We start from the raw sequence: 21,718 nt of genomic DNA, 5'->3' as shown, positions 1-21,718 counted from the left end.
GTAGAAAGCACATCCCTTGGAGAGGATAGAAGCTCCTTCTTCTGAGGAGAGGTCACAGACAATAAGATTCATAAAAGATAGTTGTCTGAAAGTATTGCCTTCCTCTCAGTTGTGTGGGCTGTCAGTATCCTTGGATTGTTGATTTTGGAAGTGTGGCTGAGGGAAATACTAATTCCTTGTTGAGCTCTGCAGTTGTGAAAGTTTTATTTATTCGGAGATGAAAGTAAATAGTTTTTTTCTGATAAAAAATACAACAAATGTGATTTAAAGATATTACCTTCAACAGAAAACTAAAGATTGCACATTGGTTACGTATTTGGACTAAAGTGTTCAGACAGTTCTAAGTAGTCTCTTTCTTCTTACTTTTCCATTAAAGGTGTGACTTTGATATCACATTTATACTGCAAAATATATTTAATTCTAACTGAATATTCAGTTTTACTCCAGATTTCTTTTCATTCTAATCCTTTATTTATATAGTAACTCATATGTTATAAAGGTAAAGACAGTTTCAGAGAAGTGTAATCTTAGGTAATCTCAGTTGCAGCTTTGCTGCTTTAAAATCTCATGTTTCTACCATAGCAAAAATAAGTCCAGTACGATATTGAAAGACCACAACTTTATTAACAGTTACAAAATGCCAATTCTTTATCAAACATTTTATAATTTAAAGCATACACACCAGAGTCAAATCAAATAGTAGTTGTGCCCAAGGCAATATTACTTGGCCTATTGCATCACACTTTTGCTTCCTGCTAGATGAATCAAGAATCCACTCCCCCTAATGGTGCCCTTTATTTTATTTTTTTTCCACCCTTTCTACTCTCTTGCTCCCACTTGCTATTTGCACAATACTCACAAAATGCTCACTTGATAACTCCACCCATTTATTTTCTCCAGAATTGTGCCCACTCCCCTCTTGCACCTTAGGCAGCTCCATCTGCTTCAGACTCTTAGTTCTGTTAAGCCTGAACCCCCCTTAGGAATGCTTGCCTTAATCCCAAACAATACTATATTACAGGTTACTTGCCATAGAAGTTGCACAACCCAGGTGAAGGCAGCAGGGAAATTAGGACATGCAACTAAATTGGCCTTAAAAATTTACAAGACGATTGAATCTTGACCTTATGCTCCATCACTGGCAAGCATTTCCTTGTAAAATGTGATTAAGAATAAACACAACAAAACAGTAGATTAACACTATTTGTAACTTTAAATCATAAGAAAAAATGTAAATGCTGCTCCCAAATGAGAAGATACCTGCAACTTCCCTGCACAATACTAAGCTCCCTTAACTCTCTCCCTGCAGACCCCAGCTCCCCCTGTGCCCTTCCATTCCCAGCATGGACCCCAACCCCTTTGTGACGGTGGGAGAAGGCCAACCCACTCAAAAGAAACCTATGCAAACGACAACATTTGCATATATGGACTCAATATAGAAGTGTCCAGGTTTCCAAGATTGCAATGGTGCTTATTACTGTGCCATTTTAGTATAGTAGGTATTTCAAGAATACTGCAGGGCGGTTTAACTGAAGACCTACAGTCCACTTGCATGATGCCAACAATATCTATAGCCTGTTCGAGAAGTATCGGAAGATGTCACACCACAAGACATTAGAAGATTTTTTACGCTCCCTCTTTTCCGCCATTAATTCAGATCTCCCTGTGGAAGCATGATGCTTCGATAGGGCCCACAGAGCCTTGGGAGCCTGACCACCTAATGTAACTTCTCCAAGAGACATTTTTATTGTGTGCCTACACTATTTTGAAACTAAGGAAAACATTATTGCCAAGAATAACACACATTACGATCATCAGGGTTATAAGGTACAAATCTTTAATGATATTTCACCGATTACACTGAGCAAGAGGAGAGACCTACATCCAGAAGTTGAGAGACCATAGCATTACTCGATGGGGTTTCCCATTCAAGCTGTTCGCCACTATATTCTTCAGGACCCATTACAAGGACCTAAACTACTCCAAGACCTTGATCTCCCACCCATGGATCAAAAGAGTCTCCCAACAAGCCCGAAGAGACAGCAACCTAAATATCTAACACCAATCTGGGAAAAGGTAAAACACGGCACCTATGGATCCACCCCTTCACCTGATGCAACCTGATTGTTCTCATTTTACAGAGTTGGACATTAATACATATCCCCCTTGGTCTGCAGGCTCAAGGGAGTATTCTCCCCCCCCCCTCAAAGTCACCTGGAATGCTCCCAATACAGACATGGTTGGTCTGTGGAATCCTTACCCCTGCATCTTAGGGGTTAATAAAACAAAGTTTTATTTAAGACTGGATGTCTTCAACACCTATTTGGTTTTTTATGTTGGATTATCATATCAGTTACTGTTCCTTTTTTTCAGTTTGACTTTTGTTTCTTTAACATACACTTAACTTTTTGCCCTTGAGAGAACTTTCAAAAATCTATTCATCCTACCCTTCACAGTACAAACGGAATACCAACTTTTTGCCTGTGATATGTCTAATGTTTTATGCTTTTAATGTGAGTCGTTGGGTATTATAGATGCCAATGGAAGCATTCTTTGTTATACTGTCATCATGGTTAAATCATTAACGTTAAATGTAAATGGGTTAAATAGCATAATGAAGAGGTACATGGTCATCAGGGAACTACATAAACTTCATTGCCATGAATCAGGAATCTTATTTCAAGACTTCAGAAAATAAGTCCCTGAACACCAAATTGTACCCCACAATTTATCAAGCAACTACAAATTTTAAAAAAAAACCCATCATAACAATGACCCATAGGGACTGCCCACTTGAAGTTCAGAATGCAAAGGTGAATACAAAGGGGTAGTATTTAATTTTGGAGTGTTTATTAGGGGGTAAACCCATTAGACTGGCAAACATCTACTCCCCTAATAAACACCAACTGCGCTTTCTCAAGTGAATTCTTCCCAAAGCCAGAGGAGACTATCAAAGCCCTCTAATACAAAGCCAGATGAGACCTCTAATAATTGGCAGGGATTACAATCTAGTACTGTCAGAGAACAAAGACCGCTCACATCCCCCCTTATTTAAACAATACAAATGGTAATGCCAGAGATTAGATATTAGGGAGCTATGGCATATACACTATCCCAATAAGAGACCATATACCTTTTATTCTGCTTGCCATCAACTATATTCTAGACTGGATTTTTTTTTGGCCTCAAGAAACCTCCTTGTTTATCCGGCCTCTTCGGCTCTAGTCCCTATTACGTGGTCAGACCTCAATGCTGTTACATTAGATATACACCTGTCCACCCGGATATGGAAACCTACTCATTGACACCTGAATGAAGGCCTCTTAAATGATTCCCAAACATGTGCTGACCTTTCTCAGACCATTGAGAATTACTTTATAGAAAATGTCAAATCAGTGTAGAAGGTCTCTGTTTTATGGGAGGCTCATAAGGCGGTAGTGAAAGGTAAATTTATAGCTCTTGCAGCAGCAAAGAAAAAGGCACGGTCGCACACTAAGTTAAGGTTGCAACAAAAACTTAGACTTCTTAAAAGTAAAGCACATTGTAATCCAACTACTGTATTACACCAGGAGATCCTTGGGGTCCGTAGGGAACTAAATTTACTTTTGTCTGGTGATGTTGAAAAGGCTTTAAAATGGACTAGACCGAAATTCTATGAATGGGGATAGCTCAGAGCCCAATCAGCTAATATCAATCGCTAAAGATGATGGGGAAAAGCCTTTTCACCTCAGAGGATTGCAGCTGAGTTTTAGGATTACTATACAAAACTTTATAAATCACTACCCCCACAACCCCAGACATCTGCCTTCCAGGTTAACCTTCCTCACCGATAATATACATGCCACTTTATTGCAAATAGATTTAGAAACTCTTAATAAACCAATTACCGAAACAGAAATCAAAGACACGATTAAAGCTGGCCATAGATGTTGAGATTTTTAAAAGATCAGATCCTGATCGTGAGAACACGATCTTCTCAGAACGATCTTACGATCGTATGAATTTACCATCAACTAAAAAGACCAATTTGCCAGGAAAACAAAGGGGAGCTGCCTGCTTGGCCCTGCAAACATAGATAGATTGCACTGGGACCGACATAGATTTTTTGACCTGGCCGATCAATTTCCTGACAGATGTCGGCTAGAGACCAATTGCTCTCTTAAATTCGGATCTTAGGTTTTTACCAAACTTCGCAGATGACATACTTCTCACTTTAATATAGTAGGCATTCGGGCTACAAATTATATGTGGATAAGATGGAACCCCTTAATGTTCCCCAAGAGGTCAAGCAAGCACTGGCATCCAAATTCCATTATAAGTGGAGGACTCAATCCCTTAAATACCTTGGAATTCAACTAAACATATAATCAACTCTATCAAAGTAACTTTTCCCCATTTAGGGTAAGGACACACTGGACGATTTGTCGCCAACGTTTTTAAAAAGCAAATCGCGGCGATATATCGCTTGTTTTGTCTCTGAACAAAACCAAATGAAAGACGCCAGCTGCTGTGCCCACATCGCGTTTGTGAATCGCCTGTAGCTCCAAAGCGCACTGAGACCCTTTTCCGAGCGATTTATCAGAAATAGCATGTACTTAGAAAAGCACTGAAATCTCCTAGACACGCACACACATACAGATAAGTAGCAGCAATTGTATTCAAATTACAATGCGAACGCAATGACGCAAGAACGTAAAGACGCCAGGTTACAGCGGGAAGCACAAACCGTTTCCGGTTTGGGTGGAGCACGTACCGCACAGAGTAATGGGATACAAATCGCTCTGTGCCAATAGTCGCTGTGAATCGTCTGTTCAAAAAAGACAATCGTCTTGTCGCTGCGATTTACTTTTTTAAAACGTTGGTGACAAATCGTCCAGTGTGTCCTTACCCTAATGCAGGAAAACAAGTAATTTTTGCTTAAATGGAGACCCTATACAATTTCCTGGTTGGGACACATCACAGTGCTCAAGATAACTGTCCTCCCTAAGATTTTGTATTTGTTAGAGACTTTCCCATTGGTAGTCCCTAGACAGGTCCTCTGTGTTTTTCTGGTATGACATTCCTGTGAAATTAAGTCGGATCTTCCCAGGCACTTCCCCAATGTGCTAGAGAAACTGAGCTCTTAGGGGTTCTTTGCAACATATAATGTGGGAATGGCCCATAATTACAGTATTATGGAAAGGTGTTGAAGATATGCTTACTTAGATACTACTCATGGATATCCATCTAGATATATATACCACATTAGTGGGCGAACCTATCCCAGATAACTCTACTTCCGAACAGAGGCTTACAAATGTTATTCTAACAGCAACTAGACTGGCAATTACCTCACAGTGGAGAAGCATACACCCACCTGGAATATCAGATATAATACACAGAGTGAAAGATATGAGGGAAATTACATTACATTAAGTACATTACTGCAAATATAAGAGGGCGTAGGGATAATTGGTAGAAAATATGGTCTAATTGGAACCATTATATAATATCCACCCAAAAGTCTAGAAACAATACCCTTATATAGTGATACAGGCTAAAAATCACACAAAAAATAGGATGGTACTCTTTGATTCCTCCCCTAAGGGCACCTTTCACTTCCCCCCCTTCTTTTTCCTTTTTTTTCTGGTTATCAGATTGATTCTGGTTTAAATAACATAATACAACATTTAGCTGAGTAATGTAATAGGCATAAGAAGTGTATGTATAATCAAGCTTCAATTGCATATCATGTCTCAAGGCTGTATAACATGTTAATACCTAAACTGAATTGTAATCTGCAAAACTGAATATCAATGTGATATACTTGTGACTGTGTTTATATTTCATATGCCTGTAAAAAACAAATACTAATTTTAAGTTACAAATAATAAAAGATATAATCCCTGGTAGATCCAAGATAAATATAAAGATGTTTCAGGAGAAAGATAAGGGCCTATTTATCATGCTGTGTAATAAACAGCAGCCAGATACAGTACACATCACCATCTGATAGCCAGGCATCATTGCAGAAAAAACAGTGCATTTCTCAAGCTATGTAAAAGATAGTGATCCTCTATCAAAATAGTTTTTTTTAACAGTATAAATACTGCAAACAGCAGCCTAAAAGAAAATGCTAATTGTATAAATTCAAAAAGAAACAATTTTCCAACAATTATAGAACTGCCTAGTGTTGGTTAGAGAGGTTGAACTCTCCCACAAGTATGCAACAAAATTACCAAGCACACAATGGCAAGTAAAGCAGGGAAAACCCCAGCACATTTATTGCATCCTGTGATGTAATAAATGGGGGTGGATCCCTTTGAAACATTACATCGCTTGATGCAATAAACGTGCAGGGTTGACTCTGCTTCACTTGCCATTGTGTACTTGGTAATTTTTTTTGCATAATTGTATACATTCAGTATTTATTTTATTTATCAATCAAAAGTGAAAATCAAATAATTGGAAAAAAATGGCAGCTAAATCCTTCTATGCTTCAAAGCACGATTGGAGGTGTATTTCTTACATTCCAATGGCAAGTATTTTGTTTTGTCACCTTTTTTAAAAATGAATGTGTCAATGTGATTTTTGTGTTGATGAAGTTTAGTTTTTCTGATTCTAGTATTTAGAAATATGATAGAATTCAAGAAACAACACGTTTAATAATTTTTTAATGCTGATTCCGTAGGTATTTTTTTGTTCTTGTGATTATAGCAAACACTAAAAACTTTAAAATCCTCATTCATACCCTTTCATTGGTGGATTACAGTGCAGTATGGTATGCAAGACAGCTTAGTTATCTCCCTATGTTGGATTGTAGGTGACTTTTTTTGCATATATAATTTATATAAATAGCTAGGTGGTAGACTAAAGAGGTCTTTGAAAGGCTTAAAATGGTTTGCATTTTTTTTTATGTTCCAGTTCCAGTTTATCAATTCTCACTAGTGATGGGCGAATTTCACCGTTTCGCTTCGCCGAAAAATTTGCAAAATTCGCGAAACGGCTAAAAATTTGCGAAACGGCGCCGGCATCTCGTTTTTGACGCCGGCACCCATTTTTGATGCCGGCGCCCATTTTTTCGACGCCGGCGCCCGTTTTTGGCGCCGGCATCCGTTTTTCGCGGGCGTTTTGCAAATTTATTCGCCGCAAATTTGCGCCTGGCGAATAAATTCACCCATCACTAATTCTCACATGATAAACAGTGAGGTAAGTTTTTCAGAATTTAATTGCATCACAAATTCAATCTTTTCTATGGGTTTTTACATGATAAACCTTTTCCTCACTGAGGGGCTCATTTACTTAGCTCGAGTGAAGGATTAGAAGAAAAAATACTTTGAATTTTGAATGGTCGAATATGGCTACTTCAACCATCGAATAGGCTACTTCAACCTTCGACTACAACTTTGTTCGACAATTCGACCATTTGATAGTCGAAGTACTGTCTCTTTAAAAAATACTTCGACCTCCTAGTTCACCACCTAAAATCTACTGAGGCCAATGTCCCCATAGGCTTCCTAACAATTTTCTGATTGAAGGAAAATCATTTGATCGATGGATTAAAATCCTTCGAATCGTTCGATGCGAAGGATTTAATTGTTCGATAAAACGATTATTCCTTTGATCGTTCAATCGCAGGAATATCGCTAAATCCTTTGACTTCGATATTCAAAGTTGAAGGATTTACATTCGGCAGTCGAATATCGAGGGTTATTAACCCTCGATATTCGACCCTATGTAAATCTGCCCCTGAGTGTTTGTTTCTTATTGCATTGCACCATTTTTATCAACTAGAGGAGTGGTTACACCTCTGGGTATTTTATATCCCCCATGAAAAAAACCCATAAATTCACAGAGAAGAATCAGGGCCTGAAATATTTACATCAACTGAAAGGATTTCTTTGAATCAGAATTCTACAAAAACCTGAAATTTAATCAAAGCGATGTACCAAGTTCTGCTTCAGCATTCTTTCAGATGAATGGACATCTTACTGTTCATTTTGATGAAACAGTTTTCTCTGCACAGAAGATCTAATAAACAGTGGTAGTTTTACAAATGAATAACTCTCTTGCAAATTAAATAGCTATTTTACTGGCAGAAAGCTTTACAGTCTAAGCAAGTTTCAGTACTTATACTACACAACTGTGTTGGGACAGAGTGTGACTCCATGTGCCAGATGCTTCAGTTAACCTTGCTTTATCTTGTTCCATTTTTGTAAAATGATTCACAAACCAGTGTTGGAATCTGTACTTTCCCTGTGTCTACAATGAACACATGACACATGACAGATAGCTTTTGTTATCCATATGCCTGCACAAACATATGGATATTCATCTTCTAGGACAGAAGATTATCTTACAGGAATGTTTATTAACTGCAGAACAATGACCATATTTGTAATGGTCTGTTATCAAACTCATGCAAAAACACATATCATACACATACAGAAACCTAGACAATTATTTAAACATATTATATTTTATTCTAGTTTGTTTTTTTAAAGCAATTATTGGGAGCAAGTTCTCTGATATTTGTTTATTGAAATAATTGTGTAAGATTCTACTCAGGACCAAAGTTCATTGGTTTTCTTGCACAGTACACACCACTTTCTAGAACAGAAAATGTTGGTCACTAACCTCATGTACTGATAACTGCTTGGTACCTTGTTATTCATAAAAGGCTTTCGGAAACAAAGTAGCCGTTGATTAATTATTGTACTGTATGGGTAAAGAGTAGCAGTGTTTCCATGTTTATATAAATATCCAGTTTATGGTCTTATTTGATTAAAAATTATTCTGTTACTGAGATGGAAAAGTTGACACTCAGTGGTAACAATGGGTTTATCAAATACGTTGTAATATAATACAGTAGTTAAAGATATTCTCAAAAATGTTTGGGATATTTATTGATAACATGCATTATGCAATTTGAAGCACCATGTTTTAAGGTTTCTAAAAAAACAGGATTGATTTTGTGAAGATAAAGTACAAGTTTCTACTGAGATGAATAAATTCTTTGAAGAAAAAATAGAAAAAATAGTACTAAATCAGGCAGGGATTTCAATGATACAGAATATATAGTATCATAGCAGTCTATTTTTTTGGTATTAATAGAGATTAATTGCCCAGATCCCAATCACTTTATATCCATAATTTGAATGTGCATTACTAAATTATCTTTTGTTACACTTATTCTTGATGGTTTTCAGATTTGCTCCAATTTTATGCTGAAAAATGCACAATTACAAAGAGCCTTTTCCTAGTTTACAGTTGAAATAGTGTCATTTAACTTTTTCCTACCCCCTTCCCCCACCTTAGCTTATGTTTCATTTGCTGTGTTGTTCTACCACAACACCCATCATACTGGAATGTGTTACCAAAAATTACTTTTTGCTTGGCAACATTGGAGTTGGTTCTTTAAAAGGAAAAGGAAAGGATTCCTGCCTTTTTTTCAGTGAAGAAGAGTACTGACTGAGGTCTGAGGTTAGTTAATATAATCACTGGCGGGTGCATAACAATTTGCAACCTCCCTCCATAATAACTAATCTCAGACCCTGGTTGGCTCTCTGGCATGGGGTTCCAGGCCCGGACTGGCAATCTGTGGGTTCTGGCAAATGCCAGAGGGGCTGCTATAAGGTCCCATAGAAAGTCAGTATTCAGTGGGCTGGTGAGGGCTGTTTGGGCCTCTGTGTGGGCTGATTGGGCCTCTATGTACCTGAAATGGCAGGGCCTATTTTAATTCTCAGTCCGGGCCTGTGGGGTTCTACTCAGACTATAGTGTAATTGTGTCTCATGTCCAGGTATGCCATATGGACAGTGTTTTTACTCTCTAAATTCTGATTTTACTCCACTACACATGTGTACCACCTAAGGTGCTTTAAAGTAACACTTTAACATTTACTCATTTCTTAATAGCTAATGGCATATTTAAAGCAAGAGAATGTTCTAATAATCATCTCATCATAAGCCTGCATGGTCTGTGTATAATGGTCACCTGTAACAATGGGCAAATCTGTCCGGTTCCGTTTCAACTAAAAATTAGTAAAATGCATTGTTTATATGAACTATAGCAGTGTTTCTGAAATAAACAGATCGGTTTTACTAGTGCAGGGCAACAGTACATGATATTTTCATTACTTTAAAACACTTAAATTTTTTGGTGTTACTGTTCCTTTAAATCAAATTTATATTTTTCTTATGGCATATTAGGTAGCATTGCCTCTCAACTCCTGACAACCCAGTTGTAACATTAACAAGAAAAAAAAGGAATAGTAATTGCCATTTAACAAGCAACATAAATGTTTAAGACTTTTATTGATTTATCTTCTCTCAACATTGTGGGAAAAATATTGACCTGGACCAAGAAGGTTGTCTGAATCACATTTAGACAAGAGATGTTAGATGATAGTGGTGGCTGACACTGCTTAATGTAATGAAGTTTCATTGAGATTTATTGCCATGTTTAAAGACTGTGGTATTTAAATTGCTTCTCTCTTGCTGCTACTTTGCAGAAGTAGATAGCCCTTTCCTTTTTGCAAAGTATTATCTGTACAGCAAAATAAAACGCAGTAAACAGCGAATTGCCCTTAAGATACCACTTAAGATCTTTATAGGCATGAATTATTTACATTTTGCTGGAATACTGCATATTGATTATATACCTAGACCTATAGCATTTTCCCATAGTTTACTGCTAAATCGTTTATTTACCTCCTGCAAGAAAACTACGCTGCAAATTAGCTGGTAAATTTATCTTTGAGGATTACATGCTTGATGGTCCTAGGGTGGTGATTGAGTCCTGGAAATTAGGTCAGGACTTGAGATGTTGTTCTGAAATGGATAGAACATTGGTGAACATTTTCTAAATGAGACATTGTTTGTTTATTATTCACAAATATTGCATCTCATGGCTATTTGTTCTATTAGAAATATTAATTAATTGGAAATACCACCTCCAAAATTAGCTGCAACTCTGCACATACTATTACATGAATGCACATAGAGACAGATGTATATCTACAGTATAATAGATATTTAAATGGGAAACCATTGCCTGTTTAAATCAATGTTTTCTAGCTTGCACATATTTTTCCTAAATAAGCAGAGATTTCAAACAGTAGTGCACTGTGTGTACAGAACAGATACACTTTTATTCATATCTCAACTACTGCACAAGTGATTAACACAATTAAGACACTACAACTCTTTGTGGTTAACTGTGACTTCCTGCAAGTCACGCTGAGACTTTATTGTCCTCTTTGCTTTGTGGATGTCTGCATTAATTTTGTTTTGTAAGAACCAAGATACCCCTCAGCCATTCACTGTGGCTCAGCTAGATGACCTACATGTATCTCTTACCAACTACAGTGAGTTCCTATGAACCTACCCTAATACTAGCTGGCCTTACTAACAAATATATCATTTGGGGCCTATGATGCTGGGATCTTCAAGCCATGAGCTTCATCAAACAAAGACTCCTGATTCAACACTTCACTTTATTTTATAATGTTCCCAGGGAAATCCCCTCCCCAGATTGGTGGTCCACCTTCTACTACAATTGTTTATGAAATGGTGATTCCTTGTTCCACTACAATGCACATGCCCTTAAACCCCCACACATCTACCACTGTTAAAGGGATACTGTCATGGGAAAAAAATATTTTTTTCAAAATGCATCAGTTAATAGTGCTGCTCCAGCAGAATTCTGCACTGAAATCCATTTCTCAAAAGAGCAAAAAGATTTTTTTATATTCAACATTTTGTCAATTTCCCAGCTGCCCCTGATCATGTGACTTGTGCCTGCACTTTAGGAGAGAAATGCGTTCTGGCAGGCTGCTGTTTTTCCATCTCAATGTAACTGAATGTGTCTCAGTGGGACATGGGTTTTTACTATTGAGTGCTGTTCTTAGATCTACAAGGCAGCTGTTATCTTGTGTTAGGGAGCTGTTATCTGGTTACCTTCCCATTGTTCTTTTGTTTGGCTGCTGGGGGGGGGAAATGGAGGGGGTGATATCACTCCAACTTGCAGTACAGCAGTAAAGAGTGATTGAAGTTTATCAGAGCACAAGTCACATGACTTGGGGCAGCTGGGAAATTGACAATATGTCTAGCCCCATGTCAGATTTCAAAATTGAATATAAAAAAATCTGTTTGCTCTTTTGAGAAATGGATTTCAGTGCAGAATTCTGCTGGAGCAGCACTATTAACTGATTCAGTATCCCTTTAAGGCATGTACAGTAAGTGGTAAGTCATGGGACTAGAAATTGTTGAAAGCTTATAACAATCAATTGTTTTAAAAACATTTGCACCTGTAATCATGTGTATCTGAAATGTAATATACAGGGTCAGGGAATAACAGAAATAAATTGTGATACCTATGACCCTTTTACCATGTTGCATATTTAGAAAGTATATTCCATTAAACTGACCTAAACATTCATAAAACAAGTAGCATTTATGTTGCATATCACAAGCAAGATCATATGTACTATGCATTCCTCCAGACTGGATACCAAGAAAGAATATTAAGGCAACCGTATAATAGTGAATCTTGGCATCTTTGGGCATCTGCGTGCATGGTCAGTTACTACATTTCTTTTCATTAGAGCCAAGAGTTTAATTTAGTTCGAATTAAAGCCGATGTTCCACTCACTTCTTAAGTTACCATTGCCCTATCCCCTGATGAGAAAGGGTATCAGCACTTTAGGACTGTGAACTGGTATAGGTAAATGCATGGGCTGTCTAAAACTGCCCCTCAGGGATGCCAAACATCATGAGAGGTGTCACAGCATGGTCAAAATTGGTCAAACTGCCCAACTAGATCTGCAAATGTATTACCAACAGTTGGCCACTGTACCATACAGTACCTTCAAATGGTGAATAACTGTTTATGTACTGTACATCATTCTTTGTGGGTGAGGCTTATTATAACCATGAGTGTGGCTTATAATTATGGGGGGGAGCTGATTTGGCGTGTTGCGCTACGTGTGGTGCAAGTAGCATTCCTCCGCTTTTTTAAACTCTTATTCAAGCACTGACCTCAACTACTTTAAAGTGCATTTGGTATATGGTATACATATATACAGTACAGTACATAAGGTATAAGTGACAAAGATAAAAACTGCAGGGCAACTGGTGTGACTAAAAAAGTCATAAGTTGCTTAATTATGTGTCCTCTTTTAAAATCAATTAAATAAGTTTATTCAATGCCTTTATTGATGAGATGTTTGTATTTCATTATTCTCTTTTAGTTGGATGTACTGGACAGATTGGGAAGAAGATGAAATAGATGACAGCATGGGAAGAATTGAGAAAGCATGGATGGATGGTTCTAACCGACAGATCTTTGTGACATCAAATATGTTATGGCCGAATGGGTTATCACTAGACCATGAAAACAGCATTTTGTACTGGTGTGATGCTTTCTATGACCACATTGAACAGATATACTTAAATGGAACTTTCAGAAAGGTAAATGAAATGTGAGCTTTCAGCAAGGACCATCTACCAAATATTATTCAGAACCATTAACAAATAGAATGCTTGCATGGCTTTACCAAGCAGTTACTTGTTTACTCAATGCAAGACATTTATTGATTTTATATTTAAAACCAGTGCAGTATGTTTATTTAATTTTTCCTGAAGGCAGACTCAAGAAATTTATATTATATAAAATGGGAATTAAAGACTGCAACTTAGTTCTGCTGGTTCAGCAAATTCCAGCATCCATTTGGCAATTAACATGGTCTCTTATATTTGTATAAGAAGACATACTGGAATTGCACAAAATTGTATTTGATTTGTAGTCCGATAACATATTTTGAGTTGATTAGTAAAATTCACCAATGATGCATATTCAGATGTGCTTCAGTAAGTGCAAATGAGCAAACAGACAAACACATTTGCATAAAATTAAACCACGAGGATGCCTTAAAATAGTACATTCTAATTATAGCTAGGTGTAAGAACAATGCAAAAATCTGATGGAGATTATTTATCCGAATGAAACTCTCTTAGAATAAAAACTAATTGTTGAACATTTTTGTTAGATGGGCGGATATGCTTATAAACTTAGCTTGGTGCTACTTAACTTTGGTGCAGTGACACCAGAAGTTTTATTTGCATATTGGTATATCACTGTGTTGACTGCTTTGACTAACCAGTCAATATCAGTTAAACCATGGCATTTTACCAACAACTGCAAATAAAGACCAGTTGGTGTACAATTAACAATGGTCTACTTTCATTTTCCAACTTTCTCGTGACATACCCTAAGTACATCTAGAGATTATTATTACTTGAAAAACATTGTTGCATGTACTGATAGACTGGAAGTTATTGCAAATGCTCGCATACAATAACATACAGACAGAGGTCATTTTAAGTGCATGTTATTATTTATATACAGTTATCATAATTATATGATTTTGGTGTTGCCTTCAGTAAAATTTTAATCTGTTAAAAAAAAACTTCTGGATTTTGTGTATCTTTAACTGTTGTTTTGAATACTTGCAATAGCAAACTTTACATTTCTAGAATTCTGGTAATGTAGAGCTTTGCAGGCAACCAGTGTTGCTTCATCAAGAATTCCATATTCCATCAACTTGTCACTCTTGATGAAACACCAATTGAACATTTTAATTACATTATTATTATCTATCACCTGATGTTTTATTTTTTCAGGTAGTGGGTAGTGGGAGAGAGTTGAATCATCCTTTTGGACTCTCTCATCACGGACCTTATGTTTTTTGGACAGACTATATGAATGGGTCGATATTTCAGCTGGACCTCAGAAATAAAAACATTACACTACTGAGGCAGGAAAGGCCACCATTATTTGGTCTTCAAATCTATGACCCCAGAAAACAGCAAGGTAAGATATTGTTCAGTAATGGACATCACGCATATGTTTCTCTGGTAACATTTATAAAATATAAAATATTTTTAAAGGACTGTATTTAGTCAGAACTAGGATCACATTTTTGGTTTTCCTAGGCTAGACACTGAACTTTTTATGGATAATTTTTAATGGATATCTCACCTAATATAAACCTTCTGTAGTATTACCTACTTCTGTTTTCAGCCACCAAATGGCAGCACAGCTGTGACAGAATTTTCACTACTTGAGATTTAGACAAAGACCTGAAAAACAATTAACACATTTTAAAACTGGAAACCAGTCAAATCACTGCTTTTCACTACTTACTTCACTGGCGACAAATTACAAAGCAGTAAATAACCAGATTTTAGAAAAACGTATGGCCTGGTCAAAAGGTGTATCTAAATAATAAAAATTAGCAGGCAAGTTTTACCTGGAAACATTCAATAACGTAATTCTGAGGTATTATGAGAGAACTTATTAAACATAGATAAATAAAGGAAATGTGACTGTTTTCATTTATATTTTATGTACTTAAAACATGAATACATAAAGGAACATATGTATGCATGCTTGCTTACACTCAAAATACACATTTGATATTTTAATAATTGATTTACAATATAAAGGTGCTTAATGTTTATAACTAATTTCCTAATATGTAATGTTTTTATATATATATGAAAAAAACAAAAAAAAAAAAAAAGTATGATTACAACCAATTACAGATATAAGGAACATCTTCAACCTGGATGAATTTACAAACTGGGTGCTGTTTTAAGGTTTTTAAGAAACAATGGTCTGGGATGGGATCCATTATCCGGAAACCTGTTATCCAGAAAGATCCAATAGACTCCATTACAATCTAATAATCCACATTTTTAAAAATGAATTCCTTTTTCTCTGTAATAATAAAACAGTACCTCGTACTTGATCCCAACTAAGATATAATTAATCCTTATTGGCAGCACAACCAGCCTATTGGGTTTATTAATATTTACATGATTTTCTAGTAGACTTAAGGTATGAAGATCCATTATCCAGAAAGCTCCAGGTCCAGAGCATTCTGGATAACAGGTCCCATACCTGTACTGGCTTTTCCCCTAGGTTAATTACCTTCATCTCTATATGTGAGTAGCTCAACAGAAGTTAGATTGTATTGGATAAAGATAAGTTACAACATACTGTTGGTAGGATTAAGACATATGAATGGGATCAACACAAAAATATAATATAAAAAATAAAAATTGAGTACAAGAAAGACCCTTGGGGGCACACCTATGAAGTGTTTAATAACTTTGAAAGATGTGTTAGAAAAATGATTCTGAATTACAACTAAAGATATAGCAGGACTAAAACTGAGTAAAATTGTTAGAGTGGATTGTGGTTTCCAGATCAAAAAAGAAGGGAAAACATTCTTGGTCTTTGTATATGAATGGTGACCTTAATATACAGCTGTCATGCCTGTGTGAGCTGGGTGAAAGTCAGAGTGAAAGAAGTCAAGAATACAGAAGTCTTAGGAAGCTCTGTGAATATATTTATTTACAAAAGAAATAATTGGTAGTTGTTAAGATGGATTGTGTCCAAGCAGGCTTTCTTAAACACTGAAGTAATTAGCTCAGGCTTGAAAAGGTAATTTATTATTTGACAATGTGATAAAATGTGGGAACAACAATGGAGAAAATCAGTTTTACATTTTACCAGTGCAAGAGCAAAATCCACCAAAAATTGCATGTTATTAACAGTTACTTGCATTGATTTAACCTTTTTATCAAAATGCCATTTAATGACTAAATAAGGTACAAAAAAAAACAAGACACACACATGCAAGGGAGCTGAGTTTGGGTGACACCAAAAAATTGCATTGCGTTTGGAAAATTCCACACAAAATACAGGATATTTTTTTTTCTGTGATGTTCATTGGTATATTGGAAAAACACGCTATATTGTGTGTAGAAGCCTGGTATTTTGAGACTTAAATAAAATACAGGAAACGCTATATACATAGGAACATGACCAGTTTATCCAGCAAGCATGCACTTAATGCAAAAACATGGTGGGTTGTGTCCATTTTTTGTACTATGCACCCTGCCCTGCCCTGTATCAAATGACCCCTTTTGTGTACTATGGGTAGTATCACACCATATCAATTTTAATTTTAACATATGCTTCTGGGACATATGGAGAACCATGCCAACTTAAGGAGACATCCAAAAGCCTGTTTGCCTGGACATCCCATTTACACTGCAGAGCTGCTGAATAACACTTAATAACACATAAATTATGGTCCTTTGAATCTGTAACTACGTTTCCTTATTAAATGAATAAAACTGAAATTTCATCAATAGCGGACCTGTTACATGGCGTAGCATTGATTCTGGAAAGCATGCACATGAATATCTAAATCAATTTTTATAACTAAAAGTAGGAAAAAATATATAAATATATATATAAATATATATATATATATATATATATAAATATATATATAAATATATATATATATATATATATATATATATATATATATATATATATCCCAGTGACATGGAATATACATTGGAATAAATATAAACTGATTTGTTGAGGGTCAGCTAAAGTCCCAAGCCTGATGGATTAGTGAGATAATAACATTTCATTGATTAAGGATGAATTCTGTGCAATTCCTTGGCAAAATTTTTCACAAGCTGTTGGAACATTTCCAATTAAGTATATGACTTAGAAAAAACCCCAGAAGAGATATATTTCTCTGAAATTTATATTTTCATAACTGAATAAGATGTTCTGCATCTTTATAATGCATTTATAAAGGGGTTTCATTGCCCCTTCCCTAGAGCCAAAAGTCTACACAGAAAATAATGACACATTTACGTGTTTCAAAGCTGTAGTTCAACGATCAATTGTTTTTAATTTGCCAGAAAACAAGCTTGCTTTCAATTCAGTGCAGTGAGTTGAACATAGGATTACAGAGAAGCCTTTTCTATTATGGGATGAAAAGTACAGTAGGCTTGCACTTATGGAATAAAATAAATTGAACACAGAGAAAATAAGAATAGAATTCATTATTACTTAGTTCTTCTTAAGACACAATTGCAGAATCAGCATATGTAACTGTGACAATGTACTAGGCGGCCCTAAAGATAAGAAATAATACATTGTTTGAACAGCTGTTGCACCTACATGTTTTGTCCTTTGCATAATATAACAATTAGAAGCAAAATATATATTATATATAAGTCTCTGTGCTCAAAAATGTGTAGAGAATTGCATATACTCTTTTAAAGGGGTTATTCACCTTCCAACACTTTTTCAGTTCAGTTGGCTTCAGATAGTTTACAAGAAATTACTTTCTATGTTCTACAGTATGTGTGACCATTTTTCTAATATTGAAATGTAAAGTTTTTCACCCTGTAAACTGTTCTAAATTGATACATTTATTTGATACATTTCTTATTTTTGGCCCTGCTGAACGGCAGCTGTTAGAATTGATATAATAGTTGTTTAGATTATGCACATGAATTACTGAGCTGACAGATTTAAACACCAAAGACAGGGACATTAAACAACTTTAAACATAGATTTTGAAAAAATAGTAATAGAAAAAAAAAATGGAAAGCAATTGAAAAAAGTTTTTATTTCTGGGGAACAATCGGAAAACAAATGAACTGAAAAAAGTGGTTGGAAGGTGAATAACCCAATTTAATGGGCTGCTGCCTTTGTTGTATTCATGAGGGGTAGGCAGCATGTAGACAACCATTTCATTGAAGAAATGGAAAACTTTTCTTACACTGAAATCAGCCACATGTGCCTGCACCCAAGCTGATTTTCGGCCTGTGAATTTCAGCATGTCAATTTCACTCCTCTTGTGGCACTAGCCTTAAACTTGCCTAAGCTACCACTGTCTGACAATACCCTTCCTTATCAATTGCCATATGCTCCTATTGTGTTACAATGCCCTTACAAAGTGAGCAGACGGCCACAACTTTTTGATTGCAGTCTTCAGGTACAGGTATACAGCTGATTTGTGTATATACTCTATTTGTAGCCCTTATTGTTTAAGTGTTGAAGTATAAACTCAGTTTGGGATTGGCTGCAAGTTTAAACAGTTTTAAAATATGCCTGTGTCCATAATAACAATGCTGCAATATCTTGTCAATTGCTTGAAGTTTCTTGTAAGCATGCCTCCATTCCCATCAGGCAAAGACACTAACGCATACAGCAAAGCCATCTGCTCATTTATAATAGTTATTCATGTTGAGAAGTGCTGCTGATTCATATAGAGTACATACAAGTACAGCTGCTGCTGTGTTTTATTTCTGTTTCTATACATTATGTATTGTATTCTAAACAAAGCTAAATACAGGTTGATTTTTACAGTCTCATAATGGCAATAAAACATCCATCAAACATACATATAATGTAATCTCTTCAAGCAGTCTCAGAGAAAAGTCACATGGTCACAAGTCACCTGTTGCATCCTATAAGGTGGGTTTTAAAGCACAGCTAGGTTATATAAATCCAACTACAGACCAGTTTAGTAAATTTAGTCAATCACATTAATATATATGAGCAGAAGAACTAAATGTGGTCAGATCTTCATCTCTATCGTATTTAAAACAGCTTGCATTTTTGGCAATACGTTAACATTTGCTTTGTTTCTATATTTATGATTCACTTTATAATCTGAAACACGCTGAGTGTTTAAAGGGATTCTTTTATGGGAGAATTTTTTTTTTTACAAAACAGTTGATAACACTCCTTCTGCAGAGTCATATAAGTCACCAAATGCATTTCAGTTAAAGGGTATTTTTTTTCTTACACCAGGGGGCCGATTCACTAACTTCGAGTGGAGCATTCGAAGGTTAAAAACTTCTAATTTCAAAGTTTTTTTTGGGCTACTTCGACCATCGAATGGGCTACTTCGACCTTCGACTACGACTTCGAATCGAATGATTCGAAGTAAAAATCGTTCGACTATTCGACCATTCGATAGTCGAAGTACTGTCTCTTAAAAAAACTTCGACCCCCTAGTTCGCCATCTAAAAGCTACCGAAGTCAATGTTAGCCTATGGGGAAGGTCCCCATAGGCTTGGCTAACTTTTTTTGATCGAAGGAATTCGATTCGTAGGATCTAATTGTTTGATCGAAGGAATTATCCTTCGATTGTTCAATCGAACTATCTGTGCTAAATCCTTCAACTTCGATATTCGAAGTCGAAGGATTTTAATTCCTAGTCGAATATCGAGGGTTAATTAACCCTCGATATTCGACCCTTAGTGAATCGGCCCCTAAATGTATTGGGGTCATTAGGCTTCTTACCAATCTGAGGAACACTGGAGCACCCACCACCCACACTGAATCTATTGCATATTCCACTGTAAACATACAGTACATTCCAAAAGTTAAGCAAACATCCACTCTTAAAAATGTGAGACACAACGTTCACCCAGTTTGTATCAAAATGTACAGTAAGTGCAATGGCATTCTCCTTGATGCTTCGGGTGAAATTGCAGCTGAATCAACTAAGAGAGAGGCCGCAATTAAGCAAAAATTATAGGTTCATATGGTGCATTTTGTGTAACATGGTGATTCATGTCAGAAGTGTTGCACTTTGCACACTGCTCTTATGTTTATAAATGGCCCCTCTAGTCTTTGCACTCCCTCTAAGGCTCTACAGCTATATGCTCAGTGCAGCAGTTACACAAAAATCTATAACAACACAGAGATCAGCAGCTGAGCTTTTTTCTTTGAGAAAAAAATGCCCAAATTATACAAAACTCTAATCATCGACTAAAAGAACACCTATATGTAACATCAGCCAAATAGGTGCTTTTTATTCCTTAGTGTGAAGTACTGCATTTTTCAGTGTGAGTTGCACATTATTTTTAATCCCTGTTGCACTGAATATTGCAGTAAAACATTCTGTTTAGCTAATATTCCCTTTCATTTTATGATGCCAGTAATCCATAATGTGTGGTTTGTGTACAGGAGACATAGTAAAAAAATAATGATATGCCTGAGGTTGCAAAGAGTCAACATGGGAATCAAATTACTCATCTTCAATTTCATGCTTGATGTTATTGATTTAATTAGCAAATGTACTGTCTCCACAACATCCTTAATTTTTAATAGCATTTATTTTAATTATGTGGCAGTATTTACATTAAGACAATCCTTAAGTTAGGTTTGTAAGTGTAGCTCCAATTGTTCAGATATACAATTCAATAAAAAAAAGCTTTACATGTGTATGAGTTTGAAATATAAAGAGCGGGAAGTTTATCAAATGATTTTGGATGCTTAGGGGCCAATTTATTAACTTTATAATTGTTTTCTGGCATTAAACTTTTTTGAGCTAAGCATTATATAGTAGAATCATTTATGTAAACCATAAAAATGTATATATTTATAAAGTGGCAGATTCGGATTGTTTTTTCCACAAAAATTCAAGTTTTCGAGTTGCATTTTCAGATAAAAAATAATTTGAGAATTATTATACCCCGACCCTGAAAATAGCTTAAATCTGAAAATACATAACCTAAAACCTGTTGAGGTTCTGTAGACATCAATGGCAGAGGTGCCCTGAACCATTTTAAGAGGTTAACAGCCCACTTGATGTTCGAGTTTTTTTCGGAGGGCTTTGCCCAAACACTTGAATGATTCAAGCAAATCGAGTTTTTTTCTTGTAAGTGCACAAAAATTCCTACAAAAATTAGGGTTTTGAGGTTTTCATTTTCTTTCTGTACTTTTATAAGTTTGTGCTTTTATCATTTTATTCATGCTTTTAAAATGTGACTAGTCACGGTTGAAAAAAAAAAAACCTCTAAAACTATGCATTTGATAAATAAGGTCCTTTTTTTGTTT

The 21,718-nt window shown here is 35.9% G+C and overlaps 1 protein-coding gene across 1 annotated transcript in view; it reads left to right on the top strand.

Annotated features, from left to right (window-relative positions):
• Positions 1–21,718, top strand: part of LOC108701836 (low-density lipoprotein receptor-related protein 1B) — a 676,036-nt gene that overhangs the window by 301,447 nt on the left and 352,871 nt on the right. The window contains exons 13-14 of the mRNA XM_041576281.1: positions 13,230–13,449; positions 14,662–14,851. Of these exons, the coding sequence (XP_041432215.1) occupies positions 13,230–13,449; positions 14,662–14,851 (410 nt within the window). The remainder of the gene's footprint in view (positions 1–13,229; positions 13,450–14,661; positions 14,852–21,718) is intronic.

Source organism: Xenopus laevis, chromosome 9_10L (genome assembly GCF_017654675.1).
Source record: "Xenopus laevis strain J_2021 chromosome 9_10L, Xenopus_laevis_v10.1, whole genome shotgun sequence".
NCBI classification, from domain to species: domain Eukaryota; kingdom Metazoa; phylum Chordata; class Amphibia; order Anura; family Pipidae; genus Xenopus; species Xenopus laevis.
Note: the sequence above shows the minus strand (reverse complement) of the source record. Positions and strands in the feature narration are given on the sequence as shown.